Raw genomic sequence first — 12,182 nt, forward strand, 5'->3', positions numbered from 1 at the left:
CCATATCCACAATCACCCATACTTATACAGCACCTGCACACACATAAACACTATAAACATGCTTTGGAAATATATCTGTCTTGGTCTATTTTCTGTTGCTAAATCTGGGAGTGGATAATTGATTTTAGTGAAATTTATTTTGACTCATGACTCTGGAAGCAAAGAAGTCCAATGTTAGGTGACCATCTACCTCTAATGAAGAACCTGAGCTGGTTAGGGTGAACTCATTTCATGACTATAAGATGTTGCAACAGTTGGCCCAGTCATGGGAGAGTGAAAACTCACTCCTGAAAAGTGGCATTAATTTGTTCATGAGGACAGCATTCTTAGGACCTCAATACCTCCCAGTAGGCTCCACCTCCTGCATTGCATACAGGGACCAACGCACACATTCTGAGGACACACCCCAACAACAGCGTTCATCCCCTTGCCCCATGAATTCTTGCCCTTATCACAAACAAGTGGCATTTATTCCAATCCTACAGTCTCAAAAGTTGTTCTAGAATTTCAAAGCCTAACTAGGAGTCTATGAAATACAGACAAGTATTCTTCTAAAATACAACAGTGAGACAGACACTAGAGAGATTGTTTCATTATAGAGAAGAGAAGCTGGCTACTCTCTTAGGTTGAGATTACAGGCTGGTGCCCAGCACTTTCTTAGGATGGTCTTACTCATTGCAGGTATTTTGATGTGCTGTGGGATGTCTTTCTACACACTGTGAATATGTGTTGCTATGATTGGTTAATAAAGAAACTGCTCTGGCCTATGGCGAGTCAGGTTATAGCCAGGCAGGAAATCCAAGAGAGAGACAGGAGGAGAAAAGAAGAGGTAAAGGAGACACCAAACTGCCTTTCAAGTAACAACATGTCATGAGACACAGGTAAAGCCATGGAACACATGGTGATACATAGATTAATAGTAATAGGTTTAGTTAAGACATAAGAGCTAGCTAGCAGGAAGCAAGAAGCCAGGGGCCATACAGTTTGTGATTAATATTAAACCTCTGAGTGATTATTTCATAAGCTGCTATGGCACTTCAGGGCCATGTGGACTGGAGAAACTTCCAGCTACATTCATAGTTTGTGGGTCCCAGAAAAGCCCATGGCTCCATGGAGTGTTGCCTGTAAGGATTCAGAAAATCTTGTATACTTCCCCCAAATACTACAGTGTGAATATCATTAAAAATGTAGACTGATATTTTGACATTTTATATTCTGGTTTAAAAAAAACAAACATGTAATAGCACAAAGAAATCTTAATTACATCATTGAATTGATTTTGACAAATTCGTATAGCTATATAGCCCAGTCTCCAATCACTAGCCCTATTTCCTGTCCCATCATCAGACCCACTAGGTGAATTTTGCTTATTTCATGGCTTGATTAATAATGAAAATCTTGTAATAGTTACTCTTTTTAACAATGTCTGTTTTCACTGGCATAGTGATTCTGAAACAACAGACATGTATTCTACGTACTGTCATGTTTTTCTGTTTTTGTTGCAGAGAAATATTGTACTGTATGAATACATCCAGATTTTCCTCATCTCCCTCCCTCTGTGGGTGAACATCTGGAATCTTTCCAGTTTGGGGCAATCATAGATAAAGGTGATAAACATTCTTTTGCAGATTTTATTGTAGCTCTTCAAGAGAAGTTACAGGTCACGTGGTAAAGTTTATGCCCTGTTTTATACAAATAGCTGAAACCTCCTTACCATGGATATGACCTGCTTTTCTTCTCTCATTATGTGTGGATTCCTTGGTTCCACATCCTTTCCAGGCTATGGTTCTGTGTTCTGAACACTACCTTCTTGTCAGCAAGTGGTTCCTCCCACTGTAGATTTTTGTTGTTGTTGTTGATTTGTATATGCTTTGGAGAATTCATATATAATCATTTGTCAATCAACTGCATGGAACCTTTTTTACCATTTTAATTTTTTGTTGTTTTTAATATTGTTACTTGTATCTTTGATGATAGATCTTTGTCAGATATATTTAATAAGTGTTTTCTTCTGAACTTGCCTGTATACTATAACATCTTTTCTTTTCTAAAAAGGCATTATCAAACATCTTTTAGTGAGCATAGCATTTTATTTCAATAAAATCTAGCTTATTTTTCCATTCATAACAACTGGCTCTTGATCAGTATTGGGAAATGGATGTCTTGTCAAAGATATGCAACTATTCTTGGGTAGTTTCATCAGAACACATAGCCTTGAGCCTATGACCCACATTAAAGTGTTTGTTGGTCAAGTGTGAGATAGAGTCAGAGATTCATGTTCCTTTTGCACACCAGTTTTGCACATCAGTTGCTTAGTACAGTTGTAAACTCCCTCCCCTGCCTTGAATTCTTTGGGCACCTCTCAAAACCCAGATGCCTACATAGATGAGATTTCATTTCTACATCCTGATGTTTTGATCTAATGATCTGTCTACCCATCCTATGTCACCACAGCATTGTCTTGGCTCCTATAGCTTTCCAAGAAAATGAAATACCTTAAACTTTCTGTCCACGTTCTTCATTTTATGTTTTGTGGAGAGTTTAGATATGTTACTTTTCTACATAAATTTCATACCATTTTATCAACTTCTCCTGGAAATTTTGATTATGACTTCAACTTCATCAAATCCTCAGATAAGCTGGGCAAGAATTTGACCCTAATAATATCAAGTCACCCCACCCCCAAAGTGATGAACCTTTATTTTCTCACACCACATCCATTCTTCTCCACACTGTTTCACAGATAGCTCACCTCTTTTGTTAGATATGCCTAAGGTTTTACATTCCAAATTTAGACACATCTTATGAATGCAAAAATGAAATCCTTTCACAAATATTTTCCCCAAGTCTCTCCAGTTATTTTTTTTCTCTCCCACTGGGACTCATTATCCAGATATTCACCTTTTTTTCCTCCTGGGAGGATTCCTTAATCATTTTTTCTCTCATTCTCCTCATAACTCTGTAAGTGTTTATGTCTTCTGAGAGTTTTTACCTACCTTTTAGCTCATTATTGTTTCTCCCTATTCAAAATGTTTTAGTTCTTTTTTTCCCCAAACTACTTATTTTTATAAGTAAACTCAGTATTCTCAGTATGTGTAATTGCACCTCTGCCTCCCATCTTATCTTATCCAAAAGCTGCTTCTACCAGGTATGAACACGGAGGAACAGTGCAGAGGGTAGAAGTTGAGCTGCCCCTGCAATATCTGATGCCTGGAACATGCCCATGTGGTGTCCCCTTCTCTTGGGGCACTCCTGACTTGCTGCTTGTGTCAGCTTCTTCTACTTTATGGTCTTACTACTTTCTTGTAGTCATGTGCTAAGCCTGAGAGGTGACACCCCTTATAGTCTCTGCTGCCTCACCAAGTGGCCTGCTGCACTGTGCAGTAACATACAACCGCAGCACAGAAGTCATCTCTGAGCTATTCCCTGGACAGCAGGCCCAGATGAGTCTTGATGGGAAGCTCTGATAAGACCCATCATCACCCAAGTCTAGGAAGATTCAGCCCTTCTGCATAAGAGCTCTGTCCACCAAACCCAAAGGAAAGTGTGTTTCAATGGCTTATTTCCTTTGAAGAAAACCCATATTGTTTTACTCAGCTTAGGATCTAGATTAAAGGATAAATGCATCAAATCCACAGAAACAATGAATTTCATCATGGATTTTCTGCTTGAACTGTGTGATGGATGTCTTTGAAGCCCAGCTTTCTTCCAAGTCTCTTTATCCAGCGACACAATTAATTTCTCCTTTGGCAACAGGAAACGATGTTATCTACACTGATATTCATTTTCCATGTGAGTCTATAGCATGACCATAGACGCAGAGTTCCAGGTTCAGAATCAAAATGTCCCAGGATCTATGTGACCTTGAGAAAATTACTAAAATTCTCCCAGCCTCAGTTTCTTGCCTGGACAGAAGGGTTTGTCCTCTTCTCATAGAATATCCTGAGGGACTCCAGAACTAATCTCCTTGGTGCTTTGGGATCCACGTCTGTGGGAAAAAAAAAAAAAAAAGAAGTAGTAAGAATGGCTGTTGAAGTTCCGCCACAGGTGTGGCTGTGATGGCCTGTGTCCCCAAACACAGCCAGGCTGGCTTTCTCTAGCGGAGGACACAGAAAGGGTGGGGTGGGGAAACTCTTCATATCTCAAAAGGAGCAAGCAGACAGGGTGCTCTGGATAGCAGCTAGGCACAATCAGATGAGGAAAAGCCAATGAGATGTGTGTGACATGTATGAGGGCCCTGAAGACCACTGCATCCACCATGCCACCCTGTCCCATTTCTGAGCCAGCTGTGAAGAACAAATGCATGAGTTCTATGCCAAGGAGAATTCTGTCAGCAGTGTATGGGAACCTAGAAGTGAAGCAAAAAGAAATACTAGATGCCAGGTTTCCCATTTGTGTGTTGGGCTCACACATTCCCACTGTACACTCACCTGCTACCCTCAGGCCTGGCTTGGGTTGCTGCTGTTTTTTTTTTTGTTGTTTTTTTTTCTGCTGTTTTGTAACCTTAGGCTCACCCCCTGGGCAACACAGTATGTATAGACTCGAGTATGGATATAGTATGAACAGGGCTGAGCCAGAAATCTCTCTCTGCATATCACTTGCTCCTGTTAATCCTTTGCCTGCTCTGGATATCACTTGCTCCTGTTAACCCTTTGCCTGCTCTGGGTAGCCCTTTCCCACTCTGACATCTGCCCCCATCAAACAGAGTTCCAGTCAGCCTCTGAATGACTCCCTCCAGGATTCTCCCACAGTTTCTGGTTTGTAAGCTTGGCTAACATATATGCAGAAACTGTAAGTGTGTGAATCTCTATCTGTTTTCACAGGTAGAATATCTTCATGCAACTATCACCCTAATTAGTGCCCAAAATAATTCATTTTCATTATGGTGTGCTTTTGATTGTGCAAATATACTCCACTTTGTTTAGCACTTTGCTGTTCTTGGGTAATTAAGTTCTTTCTAGTTATGAGCAATTATCAACAGGACTGCTGGATTCGTTGTTATATTCTTTGGCTGACATATGTGCTCATTTGTGCTGGGCATTTCCCTAGCATGAAAACTGCTGGGTCAGAGAGTGTACATATGTTCAGATTTAGATAATGCTGCCAAGCTATTTTCCAAAGTGTTCTCTCCCAGTGCTGTCCCTGGTAGAGCATGCTAGCTCTTGAATGAACATGCATTTAGTGCACACAGTAATGAGTTTTATCACGACAGGTCGATGCATGCTTATAATGTGCTTTGATCACGTTCATCCCAATTATGCTTTCTTGTGCCTCTCTCTGCTTTCCCCTTCCATGTCCCCACACGCTTTGCTTGCATGTATTCCCCACACCTAAATTCTACAGAAGAGAGAATGCTTGTCTCTCTGGGTGTTGCTTATCTCACTGATCAGGATGATCTCCAGTTCCATCCATTTTTTTTTTTCTGTGCATGACACCATTTTATTCCTCATTGTGGTTGCTTTAAGCTCCATTGTGCGGCTGTAGCATAATTTATCCATTCAGCCGGCAATGAACATTCAAACTGACTTTGTGATTTGCCAGTGTAAACATCGCAATGACAAACACGTGTGTGCAGGCCCCTCTGCAGTACAATAATTGTGCTTATTCTAAGTACATACCCAGAGTGGCAAAGCTTGATCATGTGGGAGTTCTGGTTGGTCTTGGTTCTGAGGAACTTCTGTTCTGATTTCCAGAGCATGTAGACTAAATTTTATTCCCATCAGTATCAAATAAGGAATATGATTGCCCTTGAGCTGGACCAACACACAGAATTTTCACGATTATCACTTAATCCCTTTTAGCAACTGACTTAAGAGTTTAACCTATGCTCTGCATGGTATCTCTGTCCCTAATTTTCTGTGGGATCTGGGGAGGAGGTCAGGTGAGGATCTAAAAACCACATGTTTTAATCAACATTCTCCAAAGAAGCAGAACCAATAGGTTCAAGACCCATGTTGGAAAACAAATTGGCTTGTGAACATTGTCCAATTCAGTTTGCAAAGGAGAGACAAGGGCAGCATCCCATCTCCACAAAGGCAAGAGTTCCCTCTTTTTCAGTCCCGAATCAGTCCTTTGTGCGTGACTTCAACGGAGTGACTGAGGGCTGTCCACAGGGAAGACACCTGGTTTACTAAGCCTCTCAGTTCAAATGTTAATCTCATTCTTAACCATTCTGACCACTCTCTAGATTCCCAGTAGCCCAGGGAAACTGACAAACATTATGTTGTGTTTGTCACGTAGCCTGAAACCGTAGTGTTCTAATGTGTTTGTATACATGTAGCTATGCCTTACAAAAATGAAACAACACATTCACAACTTTGTTTTATAATGTACTTGTGAATTTAAACTCTACAATGTCAATCATTCTCATTGCTATGTAGTATTTCATTGGATAACTACATAGGAATGTATTCACTCATCTGAGAGGCCTGTGGGTAGTTTCTACCTTCAAATGTCTCATTATTTACAGTAATATCAATTTGTTTAACAGTGTTACAGAAGGTCTTTTTAAAATATCCACTTGCACACATGTGCAAATGTTTTCTTGATTGAGAAATCAAAAGTCAAGCAATGGCCTACCAGAACATGCAGGAAAGTCCCTCACCATCTACCTACTGTCCATGACAACTGCTATTTTCTCTCCTACTATTCCCATTACTCCACAACCTAATCAGTTTTTCCCTTCTCTCAGACATATCTCATGAAAATGTTTAAAGAAATACTTTTGACAACATCTACATAATTAATTGGACATGCAGAAGTCAAGCTGGGGCCTACTTATAGCCTTCTCCCTGCTGAATATGGTTCATGGTACTGGAAAATTCTTTAGATACTTCCAGAAAAGAAAAGTAAACACCAACCCAGCTAACAAACCCTTCAATCTACGGTTGTTACCTTCCTGCAAGATGAGCTGGTACAATTTTGCCATTAGAGTTGTCGTAGAAGTAGCAAACCACTATCTAATTGGATTTAAAGCCCACCCTACGAGATGTAACCTGTCCCAGATACTGCTTGGGTGACCAAGAACCTGAGACTAGGTAAGCCATGGACCTAGGGGAAAAACAAATATTACTGTTCTGCTAAAGGAACACAGAAGTAAAATGACTCCTAATAACATTCATAGACTCATAGATCAGTCTCTAACTCAACCTTTAGAGTTCAGAGAAGCTTCCTCCTGCAGCAGATGGGAACAAATCAGAGAGCTGGACAATGTGTAGAGAATGAGAGACTGTAGAACACTCGGTCCTAAGTGGGATGTCTCCATCCAATCCCTCCCCTCAGGGGTTAGGGAGGTAGAAAGATAGTAAGGGCCAGTGGGGATGACACCAAAGGAATAGGGTGTTTTGAACACAACAGGACTGATGAACACATGTGTACTCAAGAGAGATGCTAGCAGCATGCACAGGATCTGCAGAGGTCTAACTTGAATAGGGTCCCAGTGCTGAGAGGAAAAGTAGACACAGGCCCTCATCCCTAACACAGAAGCTAGCTCCAGCTAACAATGGCTCCCAAAGAAAAAAATAATTTTCTCTAACAGAATCTCACTAGGTATACTAACCACACTTGAGGGCAGGCCCCATACCCAGAAGTGAATGGTAAACACAAAATGAACTCAATGATATTTTTGGAGGTTATTTTTTGTCTCATAATTCATAATGCTTTGTCTGAGCACTTTTCTTAACTTTATAGGTCTTTTGTTTACAAATTATGATTTTTAATTTTGTATTTTCGTGGAATTTCTATATGTCCGAATGTGTGTCTCTGTGTCTCTATGTGTTTCTTTTGCTTTTTGGCCTCTTTTTTTTTTTCTTTCTCTTTTGTTCTGTCTCATTCTGGTTTCTCTGTTGCTGTTCTTTCTTCTTTGATACCAATTTGTTTTCTAATAAGAGAAGGAGAGAGAAAGAAAGGGTGTGTATTTGAGAGTGGGTAAGTAGGGAGATGCTGGGAAGAGCTGGGGGAGGGGAACCACAATCAGAATATATCAAATGGAAAAAAATCTATTTTCAATAAAAAAGACCAGTGAAGTGAAAAATTCCCATAGGAAAATGCACATTTTAAAAGTGTTAGTGTAATGACCATTCCCAAAGTAACACATTTTAATAACTATGTAAGAGTAACCATGCATTGGAACACATGACTCCAACCTCCTAACATTCTTCTCTTTGAAGTAACCATGCCAACTAAATTGCATCAGAATGCAAACGCATACTTTCTCTACTTCCCTTTAGTCTTGAGAACATGTTGGGATTGCCTTCTCTTGTCTTCGTTGCGCTTGTGTGTTAAAGTTCTGCTTAAACTTCTTCGTTTGATGGCCAATGTGGTTGAGCATCTTCCCCTGGTCATTTGCCAGCTGGGCTTCTTGCAGATGGAAGAGCTTTGTCATTGAGTCCTTGCTTACTTTTGACCTTCCTCTAAGAATGCATACTTACCCAAGCTCTGTCTTGTTGACACCCCTTGCCCATAGATTTTATGTCTTCCCATCTCCAGTGCACTGGCCTCTGCATTGTGCTAGATAAGTCACACTAAAGTTTTCCCAGGATATTTAATGAGTCATGTTCTTTCATGATGGAAAAACTTCAGTGGTTACCAAGGGTAGTAAACCAATGGCTGGCCTACCTGGCTCACAGACTGGCTGTGAGTGTAAGAACCAGATGATGGGTTTGTGCCTGGCTTGCTACCTTATTTATGTCAATCTCAGGTCCTAGAGAGGATTTGAGACTGAATGCACAACAGTGTGTGTTACAGGAAATCACCACCATGTAGAAATTCAGGAGATACAGCCTGTTGCTCATCCTTCACCAGCTGGACGATGTTGGGCAGATCATCTCTCCTCTTGGTGTTAGTTTTATTCTAGGGCAAAATAAGAACATAAAAGCCTTCCCTGCCTACCCCACAGCCTTTTTAGAAATCAAAAGGAAGAATGCATAATTGTGTTGTGTACGTTTGTTATTGAAGCAATGTGTTTGTTTGCTTACCTAGTCCTCTCTATGGTACCAAGGAATCTGCTACTTTCCTGTTTCTGTCCTTACCCTGAGCACTCTGGGCAGAAGCTGAGGTGACCCCACTGAAGGAGATGAGTTCACATAGGAAGCCCCTAGTCATATTATGAGAAACTGTGGCTTATGGACAAACAGACCCCTGCTTCCAAGTGAGTGCAGCCTTGTGAAAACCTCAGTGGAAGCATGGGTACTGTTTGCCTGCATTTAGTGAAGCAGAGTATACATTGCCAACTGAATGACTGGATGAGAATTCTAAGTCAGAGAACAATCTCAGCTGAAACAAATGCATACCTCTGACTATTTCAGAGGTACAAACATGATCTGAATTAATGGAACAGCTAAACATCCCAATTACTGCTTAGTGGAAGCTGGAGCAAAGGTGAGGGTCTACTGCACAGCCAGGAAAGCAGTGGACAGGCAAGTTCTTCCTAGGGGAACATGAGCAGGGCCCTGGGGGATGCCCTTAGGATGAGGCCACCCAGGGCAGGTCTGTGAGAGGGTGAGGGCTGTGCTGGCTGCTGGATCATAACTGCAGAGGAGCGAGCAGCACACACGTGGATCTCCCTTGTTGTCAGGCAGAACTCTTCAATGAGGTGGGCTCAGGGAGGGCTCTGTGCCTCCGCTCTGGTGAGCAATAGCCAGAAGCTTTGAGAGGCAGAAGAGGCACTGAGCAATCGATCAGCAGCTGATACTCTGGCTCTCAGGAGGCCAACTGGACTCTCTCACCCGACTGCAGGTGCAGGGACTGTGAGACTCGACCCTGCCTGAGCCATGCCAGCCTACCTCACCGAGGGCAGCTCACATGCCAACCAGACTATGCCGACACTAGACTCTTCCCCAGTAGCTTGCACTGAAATTGTTACTTTCACTGAAGAGCTGGCGGCAGAGGAGTGGGGCTCCTTCTACTCCTCCTTCAAGGTAAGTGTCCTGGCTTTAAAAGATGGAACAGGTGGGACTGGAGAGGGCTGGGAGTGTCTTAGCTGCTACTAAGGATGGTTTTCATTTCCCTTACTTTCCTTCTTTTCCCTTTCTTTCTTTCTTTCTTTCTTTCTTTCTTTCTTTCTTTCTTTCTTTCTTTCTTTCTTTCTTTCTTTCTTAATTAAAGAAGGGGGAATCCCCCAACATGATGAGTTTAAATAATTAGAGCTTCATAGTTTTCAAAGCTCAGCACTATGGCTTCTTCAGAATGCAGATGTATTTGCTGTTTCCGTGAAAATGTGTAACTCGTCAGAAACACTTCTCAATAATATATATTCACTCTCCTTTTCACTGGCTGAGAGCCCTGTGGTTAACCCTAGAGTAGTGTGTAAAGGGTCTGTCTCTAGCAAAAATAGTAAATTTTCTAAAACTAGACGTTTTTCCTCAGTGTAAACTCATTTAGCTGTTAGGGTTTTGTTTTGTATTTTTGAATATCAGAGAACTGGGAAACCACATGCCTGGGGGTCAGGGGCTGACACCAGGAGAGAGAGAAAGTAGAAGGCAGGGAGGAGCACTCTGGTGGTGGTGGTATTTGCAACAGGTTGCTCCCTAGAATAAATCAAAAGAACCTGAGTTTGGTGGGCTTCACCTCTGTAATATCAAAGGATGACAGCACTCTCATTGAGCTGGTGTTGTTCTGTTTTATAAAAAGATCTAGTGGACAGGAACAAATCAGGGGTCTAGAAAAAATGAGCTTGCTGCTTCACACATGCAAACACTGAGTGGTGGGGCCATTTCACACCCCTCCTGCCTAATGTGACTCACAGCTGGACCCTTAGTTATCACCTTAAGTCCTTCACATCCAAAGGAAAATTCTCCAAATAAACTCCAGCCATTGTCATGTTGCTGCTGTTGTTGACAGTTCTCCGGTGTTCTTGAGATGATTATGGTTTTACAGTTGGACTTACAATTACCATGACATCCACTCTCTCCACTCTACAGATTCACCCCCCAACTCCCAACTTTCAGAATAAAATTTTCAGCTGGGAGCTGCCCAGGGACTCAGTCAGCTTCTTCTTCAAGGGCACAGTCCTATTATGAATTACTGCTGTCTGGCTTGAGGGAACCTAGTCCCTTAGACTACACACACACACACACACACACACACACACACACACACACACACACCAGCACTCTGAAGCTCCAGTTCATCACCACTGACTAGAGTTTGAACAGTGCCTTTTCTGAAACCAGCTTTGTGTGCCTAGGAAGCATGGGCTCTACAGGGCTCCTGCCAACTTGCCTTTGATGTTTATGAAACATGACAATAATCATACTGAAGAGACTGGCCCTCCCCAGAGGAATAATAATCAACAATAATGCCATCCTTCCAAGGCTCAGGCAGTAAGCATTCTCTGCTGAAGGCTCATTTGCCATCTTGGATCCCACCTGAGGGAGTGTTTTGAACATACAAACAAATCCCGGGCCCTGACTCTCCGCTAGCATTAGCTCCCTCTCTCCCAGCCATGTCTTTGTGACTAGACACTGGAGAATTGCATCCTCTGTTTCATTCCTGCAGTTAAGCTGGTGCCAGTGCACAAAGAAAAACAGAGAGGAATTATGTCCATTGAAAACCATTCAATGCTCTGCTTCATTGAGAGAAATACACACATTGACTAAGACAGAAAATTTCAGATACACAAAAATCATGGGGAAGCCTTAGCAACCCAGCCTCTGCCTTAGTGGAACTTTGTTCTGTGGCTGCCTTGGAGCACACGCAGTTCCCTTACACTGTGCGTACAGAAGCCTGTCTGTGATTGAAACCCTTGCTAGCCTTGGCTCCTTTTATACCACATAATTCTAAGGTCAAATGCCTAAAACGTGACCTATTTACTGCCTCGTAAGTGTGTCCCTTTAATTCATACTGCCTTTGTAAAAAGCAGTGAAAGGAACATAAAGCAGAAATGGTGACAGCAGTCTAAGTGGCGGAAATCCCAGACAGCAGTATACACCGCGCGCTTGTTCAACTTTGTGCCAAGAGCCTTGCTGTGTGACTACCAGGAAGTGGCTCTTGTCATTTCCACCCTCTCAGCAGGAGCTCTTGGCTTCTAGCTTCATCTGGCTTTATCTAAATTCTGCCTGTTTTTTAAGGTTCAGCAGGAGTTGCTTCCTCCAGAAAGTCCCCCACCCCCACCCCCACCCCCGTGCTTCCCTGGGCTCTTGCACTGCATGTCTTTACTGCTTCAGGCAGCGGTCTCGGACTCC

At 42.2% G+C, this 12,182-nt stretch overlaps 1 protein-coding gene across 2 annotated transcripts in view; it reads left to right on the top strand.

The window, feature by feature from the left end:
• Positions 1-9,287: 9,287 nt before the first annotated feature.
• Positions 9,288-12,182, top strand: part of Npsr1 (neuropeptide S receptor 1) — a 192,251-nt gene continuing 189,356 nt past the window's right edge. The window contains exons 1-2 of one of the 2 annotated variants that reach the window (XM_036194069.1): positions 9,288-9,378; positions 9,736-9,917. In XM_036194069.1, the coding sequence (XP_036049962.1) occupies positions 9,771-9,917 (147 nt within the window). In that variant the 5' untranslated portion in view covers positions 9,288-9,378; positions 9,736-9,770. Of the gene's footprint in view, positions 9,379-9,402; positions 9,627-9,735; positions 9,918-12,182 lie in introns of those variants that run through there. The other variant, XM_036194070.1, reaches the window with a different exon arrangement.

The sequence above is a fragment of the Onychomys torridus genome, chromosome 7 (genome assembly GCF_903995425.1).
Source record: "Onychomys torridus chromosome 7, mOncTor1.1, whole genome shotgun sequence".
Taxonomy (NCBI): Eukaryota; Metazoa; Chordata; class Mammalia; order Rodentia; family Cricetidae; genus Onychomys; species Onychomys torridus.